The sequence below is a fragment of the Lycorma delicatula genome, chromosome 10, assembly GCF_047948215.1.
Source record: "Lycorma delicatula isolate Av1 chromosome 10, ASM4794821v1, whole genome shotgun sequence".
NCBI classification, from domain to species: Eukaryota; Metazoa; Arthropoda; class Insecta; order Hemiptera; family Fulgoridae; genus Lycorma; species Lycorma delicatula.
In genome coordinates this window covers 23,932,180-23,960,108 of record NC_134464.1, presented here as the reverse complement: position 1 = coordinate 23,960,108, position 27,929 = coordinate 23,932,180, and the positions used below count along the sequence as shown (strand labels likewise).

Here is a 27,929-nt window from a genome sequence, read left to right as displayed (position 1 = left end):
ACAATCATAAACCTATGGTTGTGACATAGCATCATTGCCAGAGGCCTTCTTTAACATTTTAAACACTTCAGTGTGCGTAATTCTGTTTTTAATCTTTAACACAAAATTTCAGACAAATTCTCTTTTTTCTTTTTTGCCACACAAACATTGCCAAACATAGTAAACTATATATTTTCCTTTTTTGCTTGCCGAACACAAAATAAGTGTTGCAGCTGATTGAAGGTTTAACACATATGTCACTGACTGTACTAATATACAGAAAATAGATCCACCCAGTTGACAAGATACAGCATGCAGAATTAAAAATTCACGTTACTTTTTGATCAGACCTTTTTATGTATATCTTCATACAAATATATACAGTGGGTCTAAGAACAAAAGCAGTTCTTAGAAATTTTAGAAATCTCCAAAATTAATGTAGTACATCATTAGAGTAGTTTGATTAGATAATAAAAAAAAGAATCATCTATCTGCCTTTCATAAAAAGACTATTTATAAATTAAATAAAATTTGTTAATGTGTTTATATGTAATAATGGCACATAAATGTGGTTATGCCACACATAATAAATACTATAAAAGTGTATAAGTCTGTTTTGTATCGGTTTGATACATAAGTTTGAATTTGGACACTCGGTTACTGATGCAGAAAAAGATAGAATAATTTTTTCCTGCAATGATCCAAGATTTTGCATAGTACGTAATATTCTTTGGAAACATTCAGATTAACTTATAAATTTAATATGCAATTCGAACAGCATGTAATAAATAAAAACATTTTTTATTCTCCTCACATTTGTTTTACATAAGATTTAATGTCAAATAAGTAATTTCTAAGTAATAATAATAATAAATGATGCCACGGTGGTTGTTTATAATTTATTTTTTTAATCTTCATTAATAAGTAGCTTATCGTTTCAAATGTATTCAGTAAATAATGGATTATTCATTCATACATTAGTGCTGTAACATTAATGCAAGATAGCACTGTCAGGTATCTTATAGCGGTATTAATTTTTCTATATCTGAAAAGGTAAGTAATCTAAAAAAATATAAAAATATTATTTTTGTGTATGTGTAAATATTTTATGAGTAATTACTGAATGTGTTCTTGAGACATCTTTTATAGTTTGTTGGTATTTACATGCTTTCTTTGCATTTCAGTAAGTACTCATTCAGTGTTTTAAAATTAGTAATTCATTTTTTCTATCAGATATTTATGAGTGAATTGCTGTAAACCTAAATTAGTGACTTATGTGTAATGAAATTATGAAGTTGCTTTGATCTTTGAAAAATAATTTAAGAGGTAACTAGTAATACACGAGTTCATAGTCTGACTGAATGCTATAAGAATTAGTACTTATTAGAAGTATATCCAATAATTATGTATATATTTCTTGTGTAGTTAAATTTTTTAATTATTATTTATATAATCCAGTACTTGATGACCTATAAACATGCATGTTATTTCTTAGCATGCTGTCTTATGTTGTTTTTCTTGTATTATTATTATTATTTTTGTTGTTACTTTTATTATTTTGTGTGTACGTGTGTGCTTGCGTAGAGTTGTCTTTTATTTTATGTGTTGCCAATTAGCTCCAAGGCAAAGTTCAAAGGATACTACTCCTACTTTGAGGAAGAAAGATCGTTCTCGTTCAAAATCACCTTTCAGAAGTTTCCGTTGGAAGAAATCAAGTCCAAAAGGTGCTGCACAGGCAGCTAGTGTCAGCGATGATGAAGGAAATCTTGAACGAGCTGCAGGTCAGCGAGCGGTTTACGATTTTAATTTGCTAGGTTATGTTATGTCTATAATGTTTAAGGTTTATTAAGTTTTAACATATCAATTTACTTTGAATTCTTACTGTTTATTAATAATTTAAATGCTTCTTTTATAAAATTAAATAGTTAAAATTTTTCATAGTTTTGTAAATAACTTTTTTTTTTTAAATTAAAATTGTTATAAAATGATGAGTAACATTTTTGTGTAATAGGGTATCTCTGTTTGAAATGGAATTTGCCTAAATATAAATTATTAAGCAACTGTTGCACAAAAGGGGCTGTAAACTCTTTAATTAATATTACTTTTAGTCGTTGTATTTCAATATGCCACATTACTGTAGTCTACTTTCTTTGTTCAGTTGTTTTTAAATTATATGAGTAAATGATGTATGATATTATTCAAAAGTTCTCAAGATTTGCTATAAAGCAGTCAGGTTGTTCTAATAACAACTGACTTAAGAATAACCCTTTGGAATTGAAAAATGTTCAAAATCAACATTTTTTAATAAATTCTTTAATGTGCATCTGTCTAGAAATTTCTTTATTTGTGTCTGATGATATGTTTTTGGAACAGGTTTCCATCTTCAAATGGTTTTTATACTACTCTTTGATTATAGATTGTGCTGATGAAGTTAATGTATAATGAGATTTAAGTAATAATAAATGAATACAAATCTATGTAGTACATGTATATCACAAAAACATTTGTGTAAGGTAGCCTTACAGATTCAGTTGATTTTAAACCGACATAGAATATGAAATGATGTAGTATTTATTTATTTAATACTGGATTACATAGTAACACAATACATTGTGTCAACAGTACTCTGCAGAGATGCCAAGGTATCTATATGCAGTACAGAGTATGTATACAAAAAATATATATAAAAAGTAGAAAAAAAACTTAAAACTGAAACTTAAGACATAAAATAATAATAAAATTTGAATTAAGTTTCGTAAGGATTCATCTGCATGATTCATCATCATTCAAGTTGATTCATCTTATAGCTTTTTCTCATTTTTAGAAAGTAGACTTTTAGTTTCATGAGGCAGTTCATTAAAGTATATAGCTGTATATTTATTATCTTCTGTAATTTTTTTATATATTTTCAATAATTTAATGAATTTATGCGTTGTATTTTGTAAATTATTACAAAGATTAGGGCTATTTCCCTAAATGATGTCTCAGTGATGCTAATACTTTTTTTCAACTAAATTAAGTGGTAATTTGATCTTTTTAAGAATTATTGCTATTTAGTTATGTATAATTTTTGTTTTATTTAATTTTTATTAGCTGATCTCCATATAATTATATCACTGCTAACGATACTGTAATAAATCCCATACATAAAAGTAAATAAATTTTGAACTGTTAAGAAATCTGCTTAGTATTGATAATGCAAAAAATAGTATATCGTATCTTATTTGAAATTTCACAATCCTGTCTGAAATGTTGATCAATGATAATACCTAAACACAGTAACAAACTTTTCTTTGAACAAATCCATTGCCAGTTACAGCTGTGAAATCAGTAGTTTTATAGTCATAATAATTACCAAAAATTAGACAGACTGTCTTAGTTAGATTTAGAACTAACTTATTGGAATTTGTTCATTCCTTTAATCACTAAGTTGTTTTTCCAGTTTGTTATAAACTTCTAAGCTGGTATTTCCATAACGTATTGTAACTGAATCATCATCAATCAGTATTTTATGTGCTTAACATGTCTTCAGTCATCTTTTGTGTATTGGAACCCCTATGATTCCACCTTCACTGAAAATTTTTAGGCCTCAATGTAATTTCATTATTACATATATTCTGGTCAGATATCATCCTCCGTTATGTCAGTTGGTAGGGTTAAATCAGATAAAAGACTATTAAAGATAGAGGACTTTCGACCTAACAATTTATAAACTATAACGTCCAATAAAATACATTTCTAAGTTCTTTATAAATTTTCAGTGTTATAAATAGATTTTATAATTTATAAATTCATGATCATTGTGATTGTACAATGTATTTATCAAATAGATGTTTTTTTATCATTAATTAATGTTTTATATTGGAAAAACTCACATATTGACATTTTGCTCATAAAGTACCTTTACGACTTCGTAGTAGAAGTGAAGTTTTCATGCACCGTTAAATTGACCTCTTGTTAATGTTTGTTAAGCGTGTTTTGTAATGTGTTTAAAAATGCAGTCTGAGTCTTATCTTATTTCCATTTGATCTTAAAATTAAATTTATCTAAAAAACAAAAAAATGAACAAATGAATAAATGAATCCATTTTAATATCGATATGGATTGGTAAATTCTTAGTAGTAATAACAATGGAAAAACTTACTTTAAAATCAATTTTAGACTATTTAAATATTGCAAAGCAGTATTTTCCTGAGATCTTAGCGTCACTATTTTTAATATATATTTTTTTCTTTTTAATTTGTTAAGTAATTATATTTATAATGTAATGTATTCACTGTAAACTGTTAATATGTTTATATTTCAGCGAGTTTATGTTGAAAAAAACTATATTTTTATGTTACTGTTTCATGTAAGGCGTAGTATTTTAAGAAATATTTCTTGTTTTCATTTCCGATATCAAAGATAAATGTTAATGGTATTTTATTGATCTCAACTGCTTAATTATGTGTTTTCAAATTGCTGCTTATCCTATTTTTTGTGTGGATTTTTAGAAACCTCTTGTATATTTATAATTTTAAAAGAATGAAATGCATAATTATTTAGTGCTTAATGCAAATTATTGTTGCTTTCAAAAGTTATACTGTGGTACTTAGGTACCAACAATGCTATTATCATTTGCATGTTAAATTGTATTTTGTTTTTTTTTATAGTGTTTTTTTACTTCAATTATTGGGTATATTTTTTAAAATATTGCTGATGATAATGGGATTTGTAAAGATATATTTTTTTGTGTGTTTCATGTGTTATTTTCAATAATATTTCCAAAGAGTTTGTTAATTGTATATTAAAATACAAAGGTTTTTAGTAAACAAACAGTAACAAGTTATTGAAAATACTCGGTTGATATTGATTTTATTCATCTTATCGTGAATGTAAATTTAATTAAAATAAAATGATCATAGTGTTTCATGCAGTTTGAAAAATTGTTAGGATTTTCTAATTTTGTTTATTTTGTACAGGTTGGTTTACAACTATTATTTAATTTTATCAAAGTTTAATTTTTTTTTAATTTATAACATTAACATTGTTTTTTTTTTTACTATTTAGAGCGGCCAAGTTCATCTGCTGAAGAAATCCAACTAGAAGGTCTTCTTGTAAGGAAACATGAGTGGGAAGCAACAACGAAAAAAGCTTCAAATAGGTACATATCTTTTGTATGTATATGATTACTTTTTTCAGCCTTTTATGAAAAAAGGAGAAAGTATTTTATGCTTCCCAATGTTTTAAGCCCCCTGAATCAAAAAATAATAAAATTTTATATGTATGTATATATATGTTTGCTGTTATTTGGCTTTTTATCTCAAAAAAATTTAATTACCACCATGAAATCTGGTAGCTTGCCTTAAATGATAGATGGGCAGAGAGGTATGAAGGTAGTAGTATTATTTGTTATTAGGGGGTTATTAAAAAAATAATAATAATTTGTGCGTTTCCTTTTTGAGTTTATCAAAATTGAATATCAGTAATATCATAAAATTAGTTTTTATAACTCTTTGGGAATAATTAGAAGAATAAATCCCCTATAGAAGTAAATTTTTTGTTACTCTATTTACCAGGTAGTGAAACTGTAAATCTGCATATAATAACTTAGTATTATTGTCTTGTGCACCAATAATTTCAATAACCATTACTTTATTCTTCATTTATGTTGTTTTCTAGGGAAAAGCCTGTTTATTTCTGTATACTTTATACAGGATGTTTGTTAAAACCGTATCAAGAATTTAAGGGATGGTCTCCCACATTGAAATAAAGAAAAAACTATATATCACCATATGTCCAGAAAAGCTCAGTTTACCAGCTGTCTGCCATTGTGTAATTTTAACATAAAAATTTATATTTCAGGATTGGTTTATTGTATCGAGCTGAAATTTTGTTTATTGCTAAGCTACCCAGAGGTTTACTTGTGTACAAATAATGATCCTGATCTCTCTGTACATTTCAAAATGGTAACCATGTAAACTTTTTAATTGTTAATATCTTTGCAACCGCTGGTTTAAAAATTTTAAGCATTTTATGACAAAGAAAATGACACCATATTTATTCAAATCTGTTCATAAATAACAAAATTATGGCAAAAATTCTTTAAGCAAGTCCCTTTAGAATAAAAACCAGTTTTCATTTTGTGCTGAATAAAATGAAATAATCCGACATGATCTCAACAGGAACAATAAATTATATTAATATTGAAAAGTAATTTACATTAAGACAATGTTGTAATTAAGTCATTGTGGTAAACTTGAATAAAAACTAATACTCAGTTTTTATTTTGCTGTTGGTCAAGTGAATAAATAGTAATATAAATAAAAGTGATCTGTGTTGTACGAGTTAATAAATTATTATTTTTTACCCTTTTACCCTTAACTTTTTCATCATGACAGGTAATGCGAATCACATTTATACTGATTTAGAAATGGCTGATATACATTTAATGTTTGGTCTTTGCAACACCCTTGAGGCAAGACATCAGGACACTTTTACCATTTTTATCGTCTCACACAATGTTTTCATCCATTCAAAGATGGCTTAGACACAGGAAGCTTAAAATGTGGTAAATCAGGATGTTCAATATTTACACCTAAAATTCAAGGTAGATGTGTTAGATGAAATATCTAACCATCCAGATTTACAAGGTCGGCCATTCTTAATGCACACATGTGGTCAATTGAAAACCCTCATGTCATTTCAGAGAACCATCTCCAACAACAGTTTTCTGTAAATGTATGTGCAAGTATTTTGAATGACTACTACTTGTCTGTTTTTTATCTGAAACGCTCAGTGGTGGAAGATATTTATTTACATTTCTTGAAGGCTGATCTTCCACTTTTATTCTAGAGATTTACCACTAAACACATATAACAAAATGTGGTTCAAGCTGGATGGATCTCTGGCTCATTATAAATTACATGTTTGGGATCACCTAAATGAAGCACATCTGAACAGTGTGATTGGTTGAGAAGACCAATTAGCATTGCCTGCAAGGTCTCTTGATCTTCAAATTTTTATGTTAAAATTATATGGTCTCAATCACGTATTTTTCTTAAGGGAGCATTTAAACACAGTTTTATATGACACCCCTGTGGATACCAAAGAATAATTGTACACAAGAATTTTAATTGGGATTTATAGGATTTGTCAGATACCTGGCATCTTTGAAAGAGTCTGGCAGTCGATGAAAAAACATCTACTGTAGTTTCCTTTGTTGTTATATTATCTGATATTATAATTTATTGTTAAATAAATTTTTATTGAAAAAATAAAAAAAAAGTTTGATTAATAACCAGTGTCTGTTCATTAAGCGAAAAATGTGTAATGCATTTTATATTTCAATATTAATGTGATTTATTATTATAATATTTTCAGGATTTCAATAATATTCTATTTTATTTTAATATTTTCAATATTATTAAATTATTATAATTTATTACATGATAACATTATTAAAATTATTCCAGTTCAGTCGTGTTATTTAATTTTATTTAAGGGGAAATGAAAACTGGTTTTTTATTGTTGAGAGACTTGCACAAGTAAGTGAGCCTCTAAATAAAAAAAGTCAGTTAAGAAGTTTTGTTGTAACTTTGTTATTTATGAATCAATTTGAATAAATAAGGTGTGATTTTCTTTGTCATAAATTGTTTATCATTTTTATAATAATATAATATTTAAATAAACTAGTGGTTGCAAAGATATTAATTATTAAAACATTTACGTGGCTGCCATTTTGAAATGGATTAAGAGATCAGATTAGATTCATTATTTTTATATAAGTAAACCTGTAGGTGTCCCAGCGGTATACAAAATTTCAGCTTGATATGCTTAACCATTTCGAAGAACTAAAATTTTATGTTAAAAATACAAAATGGTGGATAGCTGGAAAACTAAGTGTTTCTGGACATATCTCAATATAAAGCTTTTTCTTTATTTCGATGTGGGGGACCATCCCCTGAATTCTTGAAACTATTTTTATAAACAGTTCCAATATCCTTTGTGATAAAACGGCAAGTGTGGTTTGAATGTTTCTACCTGTTAAAAAACAAGTGGTTTTTAATTTATATTGTCAAAAGTTTGGTTTTGACAATTCGCCTCTTTTTGAGGCGTCCTGTAGAAGCTTCATGTACTTTAAGAATAAAAATACTTCTACCTGAGTTTAAAATGCAGGTAGTTGGATTGAAAAAGAGTAGATTTTTAATAAATAACTTGGAAACTACGCTGTTACTATGTATATTAAAATTGTTGCTATGTGTATATTCAAAAGTTTGTAAAATGAGTCTGTAAAATGGGAAATGGCTGAGAGAGAATTTTATTATCATCATTTGGAATTGTATCTTGTCAAGTTAATATTTTATCAACCAGTATTTTAAATATGTTGCTTTCAAATGAATTCTAATACAGATTTCTGTATTCTAGCCTCCAGAACAGTAGAAAATTGTAATACAGATTTTTGTCAAAAATTTCATATAATATTACATCTATTAATAATGTAACAGTATGTTGAAAAACTACTAGGGTACTTTCTTAATGTAATGTGTAGATAATTTCTTCCATGATAGAGTTAGTGTGTAAGTTATTTTTATCAATTTGTTAGTGTAGCACAAACAATTATTCATGGTTGTTTTAATATGATAGTGTTTTTTTCACAAACTTTCATTGATGTACAGGTCAGCATATCACAGAATTGGATTTTTTTTTATAACTATAACATTTTATTGATTTAACAGGTGAATTTTTTAAATCTTTAAATCTTAACTTGTATTATTGTTAAAGGTACGATTAAATGTAAGCCATTGCAAATTCATGGAAGTTTGTTAATACTAGGTCTGTAAATTAAGTAATGAGACTGGTTCAGAAAAACTTTTTATTTACAATCCAGTTATATATGGACTATATAAATTTTGAAATAGTTCTCTTGGGAAGCCACACAACACTTCAAATGGTAAACCCACTCTTAATAGCAATGTTGGAACTCTCAGAAACTGGAATATCCTTCAGATGATCGGTTACATTATTTAAAATGTTTTCCGCTGCTCTAAAACTGTGTTCTTTGAGGTGTTTTTTTAAAGTCGGGAACAGGAGAAAGTTGCAGGTACTCAAGTCTGGTGAATAAAATAGTTGAGGAAAATACAGGAATGTTTTTCTTTGCCATAAACTCATTAATTGAGAGTGCAATGTGACAAGGTGCATTGTCATGATACAGCATGATACATGATTTGGTCATTTTTGCTTTTTTGGACGTGGTGAGTTTGAAGTGTGCAAATCCTTGCTGTGGGGTTAGAGGCAGGCAATGAGAAGATCTAATCGGCGGGCTGACCTGTTTGACTAGATTTATGGCTGGTGGACAGGGAGGCCAGTTTGAGTAGACAACCTCCTTGATGTGCTTTGCTTTGTTGTGGATCCAGTCCTTTGGGTTGGGTGAAAAAAAATCCTTGCTCTGGCATTTTGTTTCTGGGTCGTACTCAAATACCCAAAATTCATCACTAGTAATAACATTTTTTAGAAAACTAGGATTAGTTTCAATTTGCCCTAGAAGATTGCGGCACTCTTCCACCCTGTTTTTCTGTTCAACAATGAGGTTTTTTGGGACTAATTTTGCAACAAATTTTTTTCATGTTCAATTCACTTGTCAAAATTTGATGGACTGGTACAGTTCAAATTCAATTGTTCTGCAGTCATTCTGACAGTTAATGGCCAGTCGTTTCGTATCGAGTCTCTGATTCACTCAATATTTTCATCACTTTTTGACGTTAACGGTCTTCCAGAACGTGGATCATTTGCAGCTGATTCCCATCCATCTGAAATTCTTTAAACCACCTAAAAACTTGGGCTCGTGAAAGAGCATCATCTCCATATGCCCTTTTCAATTCTGAAAAAGTTTTAGTAGCATTCTCACAGAGTTTAACACAGAACTTGATTGCACAATGTTGCTCCTAATTAATATCACTCATTTCTGTAACACACACTTGTTTTACGAAAAGTGTGTTTACGTCTCTCATGGCAACAACAGGCTAAAAATATTAATACCTAATATAAATTAGCTGTTCATATAACCATATGTTTACTAGTAACTTTACAGTGTTGCCACTTTGGTTGCAAAAAAACTAATCTCATTACTTTATTTACAGACCTATTATTTTTGTCAGATTTTGTTGTATAAGTATAAATGGTACGATGCATAACTTTACAAAGACAAAATGATTACCATCAGTTAGCTTAATTGATCCCAATATTAAAATTCAATTCAAGCCCCATAATTTTGTTTCAGCTTAAAATAAGTTCTAAAAAATATGTTTCACTCGACCATTTAATTTTTACTAGTGATATTAGGTAAACATTTATCTGGAATCAATATTCTTTTAAATAAGTAGTAGTTTTTCTGATGGACTTCAAAAGGAAAGGAAAAGTTCCTGTTCTGGTGGATTAAGGTTTTGCATTGGATTTTTTCTTTATCTCTGGGTTAAATCTTTTAAATGAAACTGTATTTTTTATTTAAAAAAAATGTTATTCTGATTTAAAAAAATTCAAATAATCAAGCAAATTATTTGATTGTATAAGACAAATAATTAATCCTATACTTATTTTTGATAATTATTTTTTTTATTTATATATATATGTATTTTTTTTTACAGGTCTTGGGATAAATTGTGGATTGTAGTAAGAGGTACACTGCTTTTGGTATATAAAGATAGTAAAAGTGCTAAGGCTGCACCTGAAGTTTATTACAAAGGAGAAGCCCCCACTGATTTACGAGGTGGTACTGCTGAAATAGCTACCAACTACACTAAAAAGAAACATGTTTTCAGGGTCAAGTAAGTTCTTTATATATATATATATATATATATTTTTTTTTTTTTAAGAAGTATAAGTATTTTTAAAAATACTGTTGCAAATTTTAAATATGATTTTGGAAATGACAGTTATCAGAGTCTAATCTCTTTTATGAAGATAGAGTGAAATTTTTATTCCTTAAGGAAGAAATTAGATACAGATAAAAACATTTTTTCTCATTAACAACCAACTCATTTTTTCCGACCAATTTATATTAGTAATCAAATATAAGTAATGCCCAGTAAGTAGAATTTAGGTATGTTATCTGTATATCTCTCATACCAATAGCATTATAAAAATGTGTTTATTGTCTTTACTTGTTTTAGTTATTTAAAAAAACCCTATTTTCCAGTTTGTTTTGAAGTTTGTATTTAATGTTCAAAGTTTCAGATTTATATATCTTTGGATATAAGCGATATATAAAAAGTTGTTTACTGAACATAAAGTGTTTTTCTATCCCCCTTGGGTAAGGACACGTTTTGTCAAGTTTTCATATCTATTGGTATATAAAATTTTGAATATGCTACTTATTATATAATGGACTACTATTTTTCATTTTTGAATGCACTAAAGGTTGTGTTTTTTCTGAGATGTGGCTGTAGTTTCAGGTGTAAGCTTCTGAAGGTTTTAACAGTCTAAACTTAAGAAGAATTTTAAAAAATCTTATGGCAGTAGAAACATATGAGGTCTGTCTTGAAAGTATCAAAAATTATTCTGTAGCTAGTGAAAAGAGTTAATTGTGGTCAATACTGGCAATATCCCCTTCAAAATATTCTGCTTTGGAAATTAATTTTTTTCCAAATATGCTTCTATTTTTTAAAGCATTACTTGTATTCTTCTTTCTGAATAACCAACATGTGCTATGTCACATTCTGTCTAATTTACTCTATGTCACATTTTGGCTAATTTTCCTCTACGTCAACAAATCTTGCTTTTAGAGAATTTTTAATTTTAGGAATAGCCAAGAAGTCACTGGGAGCTAGGTCAGGAATGTATGGGGAAGGTAAATTTGCAAAGTCCTGTATTTCATTATAAATTGCTAGATTAGTTGTAAAGAATGAGCAAGTGTCTTGTCATGATGAAGCACTTGTCACAACTTTTTCCCAAATCAGTCTGTTTCACTACATGGAGCAATCACTTTAGAACATCCAAGAATAATCTTACATCTGGCCTTTCAGAGTATAACACCTTCCTGGTCAAAAAGAACAGTGAGCATTGCTTTGATGTTGCTCCAACTTTGGTGTGCTTTCTTGGCTTCTGGCCTTCTTGGATTCTTCCATTGTGAAATATAGAATTTTGTTTGGGTCATAACCATAAACATAAATGAAATTTTTCCCAGTAATGGCCTTTTTTTTTTTTAATATTTCTGAGTTTCTGATTATTTCCTGGGTGACTTCTATTCAGTAATTTGTCTTCTGTCTGTAAACTTTGGACAGATTTTGAAACCATGCAATTCATCTTCAGTTCTTTGCTTAAGATTTCTTAAACTATATTTTTTGAAATTCTGAGGTCTTCTTCTATCTCTTGCGTAGCCAAACAACGATTTTAATTAATTAAAACTTTTCTTTAACTTGTTCCACATTTTCAGGAGTCGGTGTAAGTCTGCCAAACCAAGGGTCATTTTCAACTAAATATGATAATTTTTTTAAATATTCTAACCATTTTAATTGTGTATCATTCATATAGTGCAGATTCTTTGTTCCGTCTCTCATGATGTTTCTGACATCATGAAATCCAATAAACAGAAATGTTGGATGATTATACTGTAGCATATTTCTGTCAACTGATTAGCTGAATTGAGGCACTGTTTGGTAGAGGTATCCGACATTGTGAACAAGCACATCCATATGACACTTCAGTGTTGAAAGTTACAGCAAAAGATCGAATACTTTCTGGACAGACCTTGTAAATACATACATTAAATCTCACATGATGTATTTCAGTCCACTCCTCAATCTATTGAAAAATTAGGGATTATCAATTAGTTTTGGTGCAGCCTGGTTTACAAAATAAAAGAGCCTAATGAAATTATTATTTTTTTTACTTATATCAGGATTCCCCCATTTTCTTGTCTTAGTTTTTGTTATGTTATGCTTTGTTCTTGTTATGTTTTAAATAGTGAAATCAAGAAATTTACATTGCTGAAAGGCCTGTGGGTTTATTTATTAACATCATCAGCAGCTCCTGGGTGACAACCGGTGATAGTTCCTGTCCTTTGATTTTTGGAATGGTTAGAGATGAATTTTGTAGAATGTGAAAGATACATCCCAGCCTAACTGAGATCTGAATGCAGAATTTTACAGATGAGAAAGGCTTAAGGTTATATGATAAAGTAGCTTAAAAAAATTTCAGTTTTTTTTTGTTACTTTATCACATAATTAATTAATTTTTATTTTATTAAATTAAATTTTAATTACGTAGACCAATAGTGAGACGAAATAATCTTTACAAGTTGTCATGGTGGTGGTTTTATCACGTAAACAAAATAATGCATTTTAATCTATAGGAGTTGATTTCACTTAATTAAGTTTGTTTATTTATAACTAAATTTTTATTCATATTATAGAAGGACATAGACCTTCTAAAATTAATTTTAAACAGATTCTGAATATTACTCCTGCCTAAAGTGAAACTGAGATGATATTTTTAGCGCAGTTATCAGTCCAACAGTATTGCTGATGAAAAAAAATCTTTGATTTATTGTAGAAATTACTACTTTTTATTCTAAAGCTTAAGATAGTAAATTAACATGTTAAAAAGTTTGATCATGATTTAACTGTTTTCTTCATAAATTCTTAGGTTGAGCAATGGAGCAGAGTATTTATTCCAGGCAAAGGATGATGATGAAATGGGACAGTGGGTCAATGTTTTAACAAGTGTTTGTAAAATGCAAGGATCTGGTGGACCTTCAAGATCGCACACGCTTCCAGCTCCTCAGGAACGGAAGGATGAGCCAAAACGTCGTTCCTTTTTCACTCTTAAAAAGAAGTGAGTATTTCTTATTCACATAAAAAGAATTTACATGTAATTTTTTTTTTAATTGAAGAATCATGCTTTTCAGTCACCAATCATCAATTTATTCAGGAAAATGTGTAATCACTTGCCTGGCCAAATTGTTATTATTATTGATATTCAAGTTCATAGATTTTTGATTAGGAATCTGGTTATTTTTTATTCTTGAGCTTTATAAATTTATTGATATCTAAGATTATTTTATAAAAAGTAATTTATGTTGCTAATAAAAATTTTGTTATTCTGTTTCAGCTGAATGAAATAATAAAATTTATCTATTATCAAAAAAAATTATCACTCATCGAGCGATACATAAATGTGATGAATGAAAAAAAGGATAGAAAAAAATTGTAATAAATTAAATAATTGTAAAAATATATATATATATTTAAGAAATTACTAAAAGAAGAAAACAAAATTATTAGTAATGTTTATAAATACTAGATATTATTATTATTACTACTGCGTGTCACACAGCGTTGTTTTAATTTAATGAATTTAACAGTTATATAAATAAAATTTGTTGATAGAATTTAAATTGCAAGTCACTGTGCTAGTATTATATTATTTATTATTTAATTCAAAAGATTATTTAATTTGTTGATGACAGAGAATTGATAAATATATTACTAAAATAATTGATCAATTTCGTAATGTAACAAATAATCTATATTTACTTATTGGAGCTTTTTAGTAATTTACTTATAATCTCTTGACTAGTGGTAATTCATTCATAACATCTTAAAAATTATTTATAATAATATTTACTTGTTGATGTATTTTGTATTAATTATTATTATGATGCAATATTTGACGAGTTACTACTGCCAATAACTACACTTTACAATACCGTATTTTTACATTTTGTTTTTATTTGTATTGTATTATTATTATTAAAATAAAATATGTTTTATCTTGTATCATTAAGTTTTTTGTTGGTTTCTTTATTTTTTTATATAATCCTGATTTTATGGTAACTTTTGTTTATTAATGTTTATTGTTATATTCTCTAAGATGCCTTTAAATAAAGATGTTGTTATTATTATTATTAGTAATATTTATATTATTGTAATATAATTATATATATTTTTTTAATTTTACGGTAGATTATGATAACATTTTACCTGCTTTACTTTTTGTTATTATTTTTTTTTAATGTAACTTATTTTAAGTGTAAATTTTACACGGGCTTTTCTTTATGCATAATTAACTAGTAAAAGCTATATTCAATGAGTTTTGTGATGTTTTGCGTATAAAAATATACATGCATTTATATTTACATTACAAATACTACTTATTGTGATGTATTCAAGGTAAAATAGAAGCAATATATCTTCTATCACTTTCTTTAATTTTTTATGGTAAGTGTGTTAATGTGGTTTCATTATCATATATATATATATATATATATAACTTACACTTTATTTATTTATTTATGTTTTTTTTTAAATTTGTTTAACAAAGTATTTTGTTTTCTTTTTCTTGATGTCTCATGTGAAAACTATGAATGTTTTCAAAGAGTTCATCATTTTAAAGACGTTCACTTTAAGGTATATATTAAGTTTATTATTATTACCTTGTAATGTTTATTATACAATAAAAGCCTTGAAATATTAAAAAAAAGTTTTTTTAATTAGTTGCAGTTATTACTGTTTAAAAAAATTAAATATTGATTTTGGCAATGTTATGTTGTGGTGTAATGGCAGGTTTTTTTAAAAAATATATTAATAAGTAAATGCTATTAATTATACTATTTTTAATTGCTTCAGCTGCTGAGATACTTCTCTTTGTATTCTTGTGGAAAAAATTATAATTGAATCAGTTCATGACAACATACAGTTAAAATTTCCTACTTTAGTTATTGCCGGATGCAGTAAATAAAGAAGATTAATTCACAATTTTTTCTTTCTTTTTTAATGAAATTACTTCTTCACTTCAATGTCTTAATACTGACATTTTCTTTTATTATACATTTGTCTAATCTATAAAAATAAAAGATAAATTTATTATTTAATGTAATAATAATAATAAATAGTTTGTCTTTAAAAAAAAAAAATAAATTAACAAAACCAAAATAAAAACTTTCCTAAAGAATCTTTAAAAACATATAATAGTAAGTAGTCATCATTAAAAAATCTACTATATTAATGTATTACTATTCATGCTTTTAATTTTTCTATTATATTTATTACATTTAAATACAATTTATAAAATAAAATTATACAAACAAATATAATAATGATTTGTTATATGTGTGTATATTATGTATAAGAATATACCCGGTTATTAGCTGAAGTAATCAAATAAAATCTTCCTTTTTTTTAATAAAGAAAAATTAAATATTTCTTTTGCTGCTATGTTGAATGTTAGTGTGTTGTTATTACTATATAAATATGAAGATTTTGCTTTATATAATATTATATTTATACACACAGGTTTTATTTTTTTAGGTGTTTATGAATTATATTACAATAAAATAATTGAATTTTTATTATATAAATATTTACATACATTCACTTGAACAATTTAATTATTTAATTAAATTGATTGATTGTAAGTTAATAATAGATATTTAAAAAAAAAATATTATATTTGCTTTAATTGATAAATATATAGAGAAATGTAAAAAAAAAGTATTCTCATTATATGGTTTTTATTTATTCATTTTTATTTTTATTTTTTTATTAGTCCTTTTTGACAAAATCTTTTTATCTTTTCCACTATTTGTCTACATAAATTTCACAGATAAAATTCTATAATAATTTCCTAGTAAAAATTAATATACTTTAACAAATAGTATTATCAGAGGATAGGTAATCTGTAACAGAAATAAAGAGGCCAGTAGTGTATAGGTCACATATAATAATTTATATCCATGTTTGTGCATTTGACTATATTTAGATGGTATACAGTGAACTTTTGCTATTTTTAGCAGATATAATTAAAGGTAATGAAACTGTAGTATAAAGTGTTTACAAAAGTAAGGCAGGTTAGATCAAGCCTCCACCAGGGATCTGATATAACCTGATTGAGATATGACAGAGATATAATGTTTAAAAGATGACTGAAGGTTAGATAATTAGTCAGTGTTCGCAGACATATTGATGTGAAAGACAAGCAACATCTTTATAAGATGTATATCTTTGTAAGTGTGCTATATTCCAATTACTGTTGCTTGTTTTGTAGGCCATTGTTTGTTTGACTACAGAATATTTATATATTATTAAAGAACCTTTTTATTGTATTGTCTCCGGTTTCTATAAATAATAAATTTTGTTTAATAACTTAAGTTGTTAATAATTACTGTTTGGAAAAATAATAAGGTAAGCTGTATAAGAAAATGAAACATGATCCAGAATTTAATATTATCTTAATAAGTTAATATTAAACAGTAAATGGTATGTATAAAGTGAAATGTAATTGCAATGCAATATACATTGGACAAACAGGATGAAAATTAAAATGAACTTGAGACCTTTTAAAAATCAAAAACAAGATTCTAATTATTCAACTCATTTAATAAAAGAAGAACATAACTCCAATGAAAATGGAAGAATCAATGAAATTAACTCACAAATGTGTTAAAGGAAGAAGAATGAACATTTTAGAAAATCTAGAAATCTTTAAATTAAAAAGTAACAATAAAATGATCATAAATGTATATCAACAATCAAGTGAATCTCCTATTCAAGAACCTCAATTTATTGAAAACAGGAAATAGATAAATACAATTAAAAGATAAGTATAATCATTAATAAGAAATAAACAAGAAGACCATTTAAGGCATGACGTGAAATATAAGGAGGGGCATTGACTAAACACTGTATAAAGATAAAATTAACAGAAATTTAAAAGTAGAAGAAGTACCAGTGTAATAAGTTTTGACAATGGAGTGGTTGCAAAATGCATCAAAATATAATAAAAAAATGAAGCTAAGAAAGGTAAACATTACTCAAAATAAAAACTATAGTGATCTTAACAGAAAAGGTAATAGTGATTATTTTCTTAATAACAATTTTGTATATAAGTTAGATCAAATTTGACATTTTGGAAAGTATTTAAATTTATGCGTTGCTGATCTGGATAATTGATTTCAGTTATGTAGGATTAGAAATAAATTTTAGTATAATGTTAAATCAAACTATTGATTAAAATGTTTTTGTTTTTGCTGTAAATATTTACTGGGTCACATTCTGATGTGATAGTGGGGATTGGTATTTGAGGGATTTCATGAAATGAAATATTATTTGTATGCAATAGAAAAGAAATTGAGAACAGTTACTGTAAACTTATATTAATATTAAACTTAATATTATGTACTATTGCGCAAAAGAAGAAAATATAAAATTACATAAAACTCCAGTCTACCTCCTATTCCATGGTTAATAAAAAGTAATTGCTCCAGCATTGTCTGGAAGGATCAAGGGAAACTATGAAGAAACTTTGATCACAACAGAATTTTGGTATCTCAGTAAAAAAGCAATTACAATCGTTATGCATGTAATCCATAAATTACATTGAGGAACAAAAAATAATCTTTTTTTTTGTCTCGGGAAGAAAAATATGCGATTCCAATAGTATTTTTTTCCTGAATTCAAATTTGATATTGGGCTTTTCCCATCACACAAGGTTTCAGAGACATAGGAATTTATAATTTCAAACATTTTAATACTTTTTGCATTCTTAATTACACAATTGACTTGCCTAGAAAGTAAGAAATTACGATTTTCTGCTGTATTTCACCTGTGTAACATCATCCCTCTTGATGGCTCAACAATATTCGGCCAGCATATTAGGATTTAATTTGCCTTGATACCTCTTTTCCATAGCTGAAATTTCCTAATGAAAGTGTTCCCTGTGCTTATTGCTCACTGCATCAAGATTTTCTGGGAAGAAATATAGGTGTGAATGCAGGAAGTGTACTTTTAAGGACATATTACAACCCAGATTTTTATAAAATTTTATAAGATCATTGACAATATCACAGTAATTTTCTGCCTTTCAATTTCCCAAAAAACTGAGTAACATTTTTGAATGCTTGCCAAGCTGCTTTCTCTATTGGATTCAATAGTTCCTCAAACTTTTCATCATGCATTAACGATTGTATTTGTAGATCCACAAATATTCCTTCTTTAATTTTTGCATCACTAATTTTAGGAAACTTCTGTTTTATGCACATGAAACCAGGAGTGTTGTTCATTGCCTTGACGAAAATCTTCATTAATCCTAGTTTGATATTGATGGAGGTAGATGCACATTTTTAGGATTACACAATGGGTCATGTTTCACATCTTTCTGTACAGGAATGAATATTCAGGCATGAGAAAGTTTACACGCTATAAAAAATTGTAATTATCTCATCCTCTGAAATAGTACCTTACGGTGGTCCTGGAGGTTAAAAAAAAGAGTCTCCTTAAGTTCTTTGTTGGTGACCAAGTGTTGTTCGCTCAACCATGCTTTCAATTCTCAAAAGAGGTGGAAATCGGTAGGTGCTAGGTCTGGACTATAAGATGGATGTGTGAAAACTTTCCACTTGAATTGTTTGAGAAGGTCCTTGCATCACGTTGGCACAGTGTGGTCATGCATTGGTGTGGATGAAAACCATGCCGGATGATAGCATGCCTCTTGTTCTGGATCGCTCTGCAAAGGCGACATAAAGATTCACAATAAACTTACTTCATTATTGTCCTCTGCTCCAGTCCACCAACAAGACACCTTTATGGTCCCAAAAAACTGTAACCATTCTTTTCCTATTGCTCAATATCTGTTTGAACATTTTCAGCTTGTTTGGTGAAGAAGTGTGCATCCACTGCTTAGACTGTTGTTTGGTTTGTGGATTATCTTACTGGATACAAGTCTCATCACCAGTAACTATAAGAACTCATCCCCGCATTATCATAATGGCTGAAAAACATTAAGGTTGATGCCATTCTCTGTGTTTTGTGATCATCGCGCAACATTTTTGGGACCCCAATGTGTACACAGTTTATGGTATCTTAGGTCTTTAGTCACAATTGTGTACAGAGAAGGCTGAAATTTCTGCAGAAAATTCACTTATCATAAACCCCCATTTGTCACAGACAAAATCATCAACACACTCAACCAGGCATACAGTAGCAACAGACTTGTGTTTTTGCTCACCTTCTTCATGGATGTCCGTTCACCCTTTAAATTTTCTACATCATTCCCGTACACTACCATTACTCATAAAGTTTTCACCATACACTAGGCTCATTTTGCGATGGATTTTAGCAGCGCTACATCCTTCTGCTTGCAGAAAACTTATCACACTTTGCAACTAATGCTTGGCGGGAGCATCAATCGTAGCGGTCATGTTCAATTGCCCATAGCTTGGCTCACACTGATACAATAAAGCTGGCAATGGCAGAGGTTGGGGTGAGGGAGGATGGCGCAATCGCATGTGACACGCAGACCTGTTTCCCACCTATCTCTTGTTTACTTAGATGCACAATCGGAAGTTGAAAAAAAAATGCTCTTGTACATTTATTTACAATTTATTATTGCATATGTATTACTTTAAGTTTACATCTATAAATACTCCCAAATATTTTAACTTTTTTGTTCCAGGGATATTACTATATTTTGTTACAGTCTGATTACTTTCAATCCATCCATCTCTAATTTTCATATCAAGATTTTCTGGATGTATATTAAATGATTTATAGTAGCTATGTAATATGTTTTATTTTTTAATTAATGTTACATAATTGTATCTAAACCATTTGTTTACTTTTTCAAATATTATGTTTACTTTTCTTATTTATTTGAAAACCTTCATGTATATTACATTAGAACTCTAATTGCTTTCCCAGGAGAAGATATAATTAAGGGCAGAAAAAAGAAAAAATGAATGATTTTGTAAACCTCATCCGGTGGTGTTTTTCTGACTTTTTTGTATAATTCTAAATACATTATATTTAAAATGTTATATTACAAACAGAAGAAAAATGCATTGGACAGAACACTGTACCGTTTCTTTTTTATATATCTATCAGTAAAGACCTTTTTGTCTAATTCAGTTACAGCAGGAAAAACTGATTTCTAAAATGTGTATAAGTATTGAAGCAAATTCCTTTGGTTTATCCTCAACATCATTCATATATAACAATTATTATATATATATAAACCGACAATGCATAAGGCGCCATGAATAAATTTTTACACGGAGTAATTGAAGTTTTGAGAAGGAGTTTTTAGAATCATACCATTCACAAAATATAAATACAATCCAATTTAGTTGTTAATCTTCAATTATAGTCTTTTTTTCGCAGATAATTTCAACTTGCTGTGGGAGATCTGCTTTAGAATGCTGAATTTTCATTACCACCAAGTTAGATGTTAGCAAAGAATTCAGGTATAAAACAATACTTGGTCGTGTATTTTAAACAAAAAAATAAATAAAATCATTATTGCTGAAAATTAAGGCTATAAAGATGCACAGCATGCTGTTCAAAATAATGGGTCATCAAAGTAGTTTGTTCTTGGTGCAGACTAAAGGATGGAAAAAATTCTCTCTCCCTTAATAGTTTTTCATCAGATTGATGGTACCTAGCCCTTAGGGGCTTTACCGCAGGTCATCTTGAGTGCTTCAGCAACAAACATCTCCCAGTCTTGATTGCCTCAGGATGCTACCGATTTGAATGCCATGAATGAACGTGCTAACATGAATAACATCGGTGTGCTAACACTTACCTGAATAAACGTATTTACAATGGTCTCAAACAAGACTATACTGATTGAGCTGTTCCACCCTAACCTATCCGAAAATGGTAAAAGATGAACTAGACACGCAATACCAAATGAAAAACGAAGAAGATAAACTACGAACAAGGAAAACACAAAAATATGAAGATATTAAAACTAATCCAAACAAAATTATTATGAAGAAACACAGACTATAAAAATGTAAATAAACTAAAATGCCAAAACAAGAAGAATACCAAAAACAAAATGACAAACTATAAATAAACCTAAAATAACCAAAATATAAATTAACATCTAAAATAAACTAAACCTTATAAATAAAAAATAAAAGCTCAACTGTTTTATAAGTTACTAAACTAATACTAGAGCAAAAACATAAACATGTAAACGCATTATAACCTAGACATAAAATATAAAACGAGAACAAAAACACAAGATAGACCTAAATAAAAATATAAAATCAAATGATAAAACATTAAACACTAAAAAAAGAACATAAACCAGATATAACTACCAGAGTATTAAATTACCCCAAAAAACACATAAGCATCAAATACTACATAAACTTAATCAAAAACAAAATACATGATAGAAAAACAAAACAATAAACACAAACATGACTTAAACACAAAAACATAAATAAAAGCAATAACTATCATACATCGATCCAGCGACATAGATGTTCCACGCATGCTAGAACTTTGGACATTCATCTGATTGTCATTTGTACAATATTATTTCACATTATTCGTTTAGCACACTAAAACACTCGACAGTAAACAGCCCTCGCATCGCAGAAGGTGTAGAACAATTTGTCAGCATTCTCAGGACCTTGCCAATTGTGAACCCTTACAATTTTTACATTTTTCAGTTTAAGTAAATGCACCATCATCATATCCCATACAGCTGCAACGTGCACAGACTTGTTCCTTTGTGCAACCAGTTTTTGGTGTGACAAAAACCCTGACACTTGACCCCAGGGTCTAGGGTTTGGTATGTATTGTTGTACATGGATGAACAGAGCCTATTTTTATTCAATCAGGAATGTTGGAATAGAAAAAGTTAAAATAAGTGAGGATGTTGGTGCATCATCACCATTATTCTTTGAACAGGTGACTGCGTGCAGGGCCAGTTCTTTTGATATCTCTGATTGTTCAATATCAGCCAAGTCATGGCAGAAGAAGATGATAAACCCCTTTTTTTGTTTTAATCCGAAGTGGGAAAATTTGCCTTCCAAATGCCAGTAGCCTATACATACTGGGTGTGTAGGGTTCACAGCATGTACGTGGGACTCACTAAAAACCAACTCCCTTTCCCTCCCAACGATGTGGTGATGGAACCACCTAATAAGGTTTTCATCGCCATCACGCGTGTCAACGAGCACACCTATGTAGCCTTTGAGCCATCTGCCGAGGGCACCCAGCAGCGACAATCTGGTTGAACCCCTACTATCCACTGCTACACAGGAGCTGGCCCACCACCATCACTCAGCAATACACTACTCTCTAATGCTCTTCTTCATTCATCTTTGTAGAAAGAACTTCCTGGAACCATCTACAACAATTGCTCCATTCGTCATCAGAATTAAGCAACCTTTCCATCACTTTATAAGGAATCATCACCCCTTGCTGGGTAAGGATATTACCCCTCACCTTGTTGGGTAAGGAATCACCCCATCAGGGGGTGATTCTATCACCCCTTGCTAGAATTTAGAGTTTTATATGGTTCAACCATCATCACCTTGTTCTTCCCTAAGAACCTAAGGGCCAGTAGCTTCCACCGCAGACTGAAACAATGCAATTTTGTATTAAGAAAGGTGAAACATTTGCAAATGATTTCCCTTCTTTCTTAAATTTGACTACAAAAACCCTTTATATTGATTTTGTTTGCATTCTTTATTTTATCTCTTGTTACATCAGCAGACGTACCTTCATCTGACACCATCAGTTGAAGTCTTTTTAAGCTCCTGGGTTTGTAGGTTTTTCAAGTGGACCAACAACCACCAAAGAAAAATTCATTGGGAAAGACATGTGGTTCCCGCAAGTACTGGGAATATAATGGACCACTCCAGCAGAGTGCACGTGCACTGGAGCTAGAGCTAAATACAACTGGGTTAGCCCAGGTGCCCAGAGGACATCCTTCAAGACTCACTACCTAGAGCCATCCACCCATTGGCATGATAGTTTTCACCTTGGGTTATGGTTGTGTTTTGTAAGGTGTTGCAACATCACTGAGTGAAAGTGTAAGAAGAAATAGTGTGTAATGTTGTTGTGTAGTGTTCTTGGTGTAGTTTATGTGCATAGTGTAAAGTGTTCTGCAGCTCTGTGTCTAGTGGAAAGAAAGGCTGCAGAGACAAGAGCCATGGGGACGCCAATCCCCAAAGTCTTAAAGAATAAGACTCCCCATCGACATATTATAGAAGAAAACAGATGAATAGAGGTTATAAAGAATAAACTGGCAGGAAAATCACCCCTTAAAATATTTTTTCTTTATTTTAATAATGAACTACTGAATATGGTTTTGGAATTTAGTACAAAGTATGCACTTGGCAGTAATTGTCATGATATTTCCTTAAATAATGCCTTACTAAAAAGATTTATTGCAATTTTAATATTGACTGGTTATCACAACTTACCTCAAACAGATATTTATTGTAGTAAGGATGAAGGTAAGGGTGTTGCAATGCTGTACAATTCAATGAGCAACACTTTTAGGGTAATAAAACTAAATGTACATTTTTCAGATAACTAATTGACAAGCAAGATACATTAAAAAATTATGGCCATTCTTCGATTAAGTCAACAAATGGAATTTACAATTTGGTGTTTTTTCTCATAGTTTATCTATTATTGATAAAGAAATTTTGCCATATTTTGATAGGCATTCAGCAAAAATATTTATCAAAGGTAAACAAATTACATTGGATTTAAGCTTTAGTATTATATAGTTTTAGGTCTTCTCTAGTATTATCTCTGATAAAGAGTGAAGAAATAAAAATACCATGAAGTATTGCTGAGAATTAAGAAAAAAGTAAAGATAATCTTCCTTCAGCACCAATGGCAACCCAGGGCTGTCGATCAAAAACCAGTTCGACAGAACTGGAACAGAATGGACTAGGAATGTCAGAATCTACAGTAAATGCAGCTGTTGTGTTCATAGTATTATGTTTGTACCCCAAGCTCTGTTAAAATCTTTATGTAAATAAGTTATCCCAAAAAAACATGCAATTCCACAAACCAATACTTCAAAAATTTTATCATAAAAATTTTTTAATTTCATTTTGAATTCAGCATAAAAATTTACATTAAGAATACAGTAAAACATTTTTGTAACAAAAACTGTGTTTATTAGTATTAGTTATCTAGTTTACACAATCTTAAAATTTACAATTGATTACGAAGTCTTTTTAAGCTCCCTTAAAATCCCTAAATCTCATGGCTGCCCTTGCGGAGCGCACATCCCAATCACTGAAGTAACTTTGCGTAACTTGCAATTCACTTACAGTACATTCTCTTTTTTGGAGTGGTAAATAGCAGGTCACCATAGATTATTAAATGCTCCGATCTGGATTTTTGAAGATCGCTCCTATCTTCAAACACCTGCATTTTCTATTTTCTTTTGAGCCTTGGTTGGCATTGTTATAATAGTACAGCCAAGTTTCATCACCTGTCACAATACTGTTCACACAAGGAGATTTCCCATTTTAAAAATTTTTCGGCATTTCACGGCAATATGAAACATGATGTGCCATCTGATCATTAGTCAAGTTGTGCAGCACCCATAGGGTACTAAACTTGAAGATCATTTCACAGAATAGCATTATTAGCTGTTGTGTTAATGCCCAAGGACACCACTATTTGGTAGTAGGTCACAAGCCTGTCTGTCTCAAGCATTTTTCGTACTGCAGCATGTTTCTTCCGACACACAGATGACGTTTATCATCCTCAAAACCAGAATTTCCTCTTTCAAACTCTCGGTACCACCTAAATATTGTATGAAGAGGACAATCCTCTTAAATCACAGAAGTCATTTCCTCTAAATACTACTGATCAACATTTAATTCATGTGCAAAATTGTAGGTAAAATTTCCTGGTATTCAGTTTTCAACCATGATGACATCACAAACTCTCCGTACCTGAGAATTTTTTTTGTTAGTAGTATTTACCATATGGCTCTCGAGCTCTCTTATTAACACATGACTCATGACACATAAAGGTGCAGTGTTTTACAATATAAAAGTTTTTTATTTACATTAAAATGCTTTCAATCTCTCTTGTGACCTTTCTCAGTGAAACTATAACAAAAAATAAACTGCTTCAATTTGTAATTAAACAAGTAGTAGTTTTGTGAAATTAAAGTTTGGGTTAAAATAACAGCACTTAATTATTCATTTTTAAAAATAAATTTTGTATAAAGTTTTACAAGTATTTCAAGGATTTTCATATCCTTCATCATAAATATCCACATTTCTTCTTTTGAAAGCCCAAGTCACTTATTGAGTAAGATAATATACAATCATAAAATAAAATAACATTACCTGTGTTATTACAGCACTATTTTCTGTATAATTCCTTACAACATGAACAACTGGAAAACCACTTTGTAAAGCCCATGAACTCATAATAGAATCTATTGTCAATGATTTTTCTAGAACTCCTGCTTCAAGTGAAGAATTACTTAATGCTTTCCATAGATCACTTGTTTCTGCATTTTTATATGAATACGTTTTTAGATAGTTTCGAATTCCATTCTGAAATACATCTTTCCCCAGTAACATTTGCATCATACGGATTAGAATAGCCCCTACAACAGAAAACAAATCATAACACTAGAATTTTAAATATTTATTAATAATAAAATTAAAGAAAAATTTATAAAATGACAATTTTTGCTAATAATTATCAGTTTCTTCCAGAGAGAAAGGTGAAGTTGTTTCATCAACAACAAAAATAATATTTACAGTTAATGTGGTAAAATATGATATTATCTTATTTTTAATATTAGCATAGTAAGTTGTGTTAGAAAGAATAGCATACAGGATTGACCACTGGCCTTTACAAATAGAATATAGACAATTAGAGGACAAGTCAAACACATTGTATCTTAATACTTATTGCTCCTTGGTAATGTTGCTAGATGTCACCATTCTATTCTGCATTCTAATTAACAATCCATTCTGGAAATTAACCATATGTAACAGTCTGTAGATGCTCTCATTGTATGAACATGAAAGCTATACAGTTCCCTATATTACATCATCAAGCATTTGTCCAACCACTTTAATGATCATTTGAAAAAAAATTTCGTTAAAATTTCACTTGTTCATCTCAAAAGAAGTTTTACAAAAAGGAAAATTTATAATAACAATAAAAAAAAGTTAGGGACAGTTCATTTTTATTTGTGAAATATACAGACAAACATACACCTATCCATTCCTAAAATAATTCAAATGATACATTATTACACCCCAATCAAAATAAAATATTTGTTGATTTATTTGATCTTTAAAATTTTGAATGCAATATGTGTTCTTCGTAGTTGTGTTTGTTACTGTAACTGGAAATAAATACATGTAGTTATAATAAATTTAAAAACTAAAAGAAAAGATACTTAATATTATCAAAAATTAAACATTTTTTTACTTCTAGTAACATCCAATTAAAAAGATTTAATAGCAGGCAAAATTAAGTATTATTGTTATCCAAATAATAGTAATTTTATTCTTTAATGTCTAGTTCCTAGAATATAATATTACAATGAGAATGTTTAACTTTCATACAAATAAAAATATAAATATGGCTCAATTCTTTTTCCATTTTGTTTTTCCAATTGTATCATAATTTACAAGTTTATTTACTGTCACTAATTAAAAAAATATATCCATTGTTAGTAAAGGTTCCTGGCCAAGGCAGATACAACGTATATCCTAGAGATGACTGGATCGTCATACATATCACTTAACCATAGAAAAAATTCAGAATGAGTTTATTGCAAATGTTTACTGGAAGAAAAAAGTTTAAAGAGGAAAACACAAAGAGGTTTATAATAATGAGATGTATTTAACTTTGAATATTATTACCTTTCTCATAGGATATATCATCAAACACCTGCTCTATATCTTTTGATTTACAAATTTCCACAGAAACTTCATGAGTTGATTTGAGTCCATCAATTTCCATAACTGAGGTCATGCTATACACTGATGAAGAATTTAAAGTGTTCCATTTTGGAAACAATTGTATGTTATAAAAATAAAATTAAACTTATTAATGAATAGATTGCTAACTCCGATCAATCATTCTGAGAATCAAAATGTTTAATATACATAGTTGAAATATATACAGAGTTTAGTTATAGTTGAAATTTATGAAATTCATTTAAATCATTATTCT

The 27,929-nt window shown here is 29.0% G+C and overlaps 1 protein-coding gene across 7 annotated transcripts in view; it reads left to right on the top strand.

Moving 5' to 3' along the window:
* beta-Spec (spectrin beta chain) overlaps positions 1-14,735 on the top strand; it is a 216,123-nt gene extending 201,388 nt beyond the window's left edge. For 6 of the 7 annotated variants that reach the window (XM_075377178.1, XM_075377173.1, XM_075377175.1 and 3 more), the window contains 5 exons: positions 1,596-1,760; positions 5,029-5,122; positions 10,602-10,781; positions 13,600-13,788; positions 14,065-14,735. In XM_075377178.1, the coding sequence (XP_075233293.1) occupies positions 1,596-1,760; positions 5,029-5,122; positions 10,602-10,781; positions 13,600-13,788; positions 14,065-14,068 (632 nt within the window). In that variant the 3' untranslated portion in view covers positions 14,069-14,735. The remainder of the gene's footprint in view (positions 1-1,595; positions 1,761-5,028; positions 5,123-10,601; positions 10,782-13,599; positions 13,789-14,064) is intronic. The other variant, XM_075377179.1, reaches the window with a different exon arrangement.
* Positions 14,736-27,929: the final 13,194 nt, after the last annotated feature.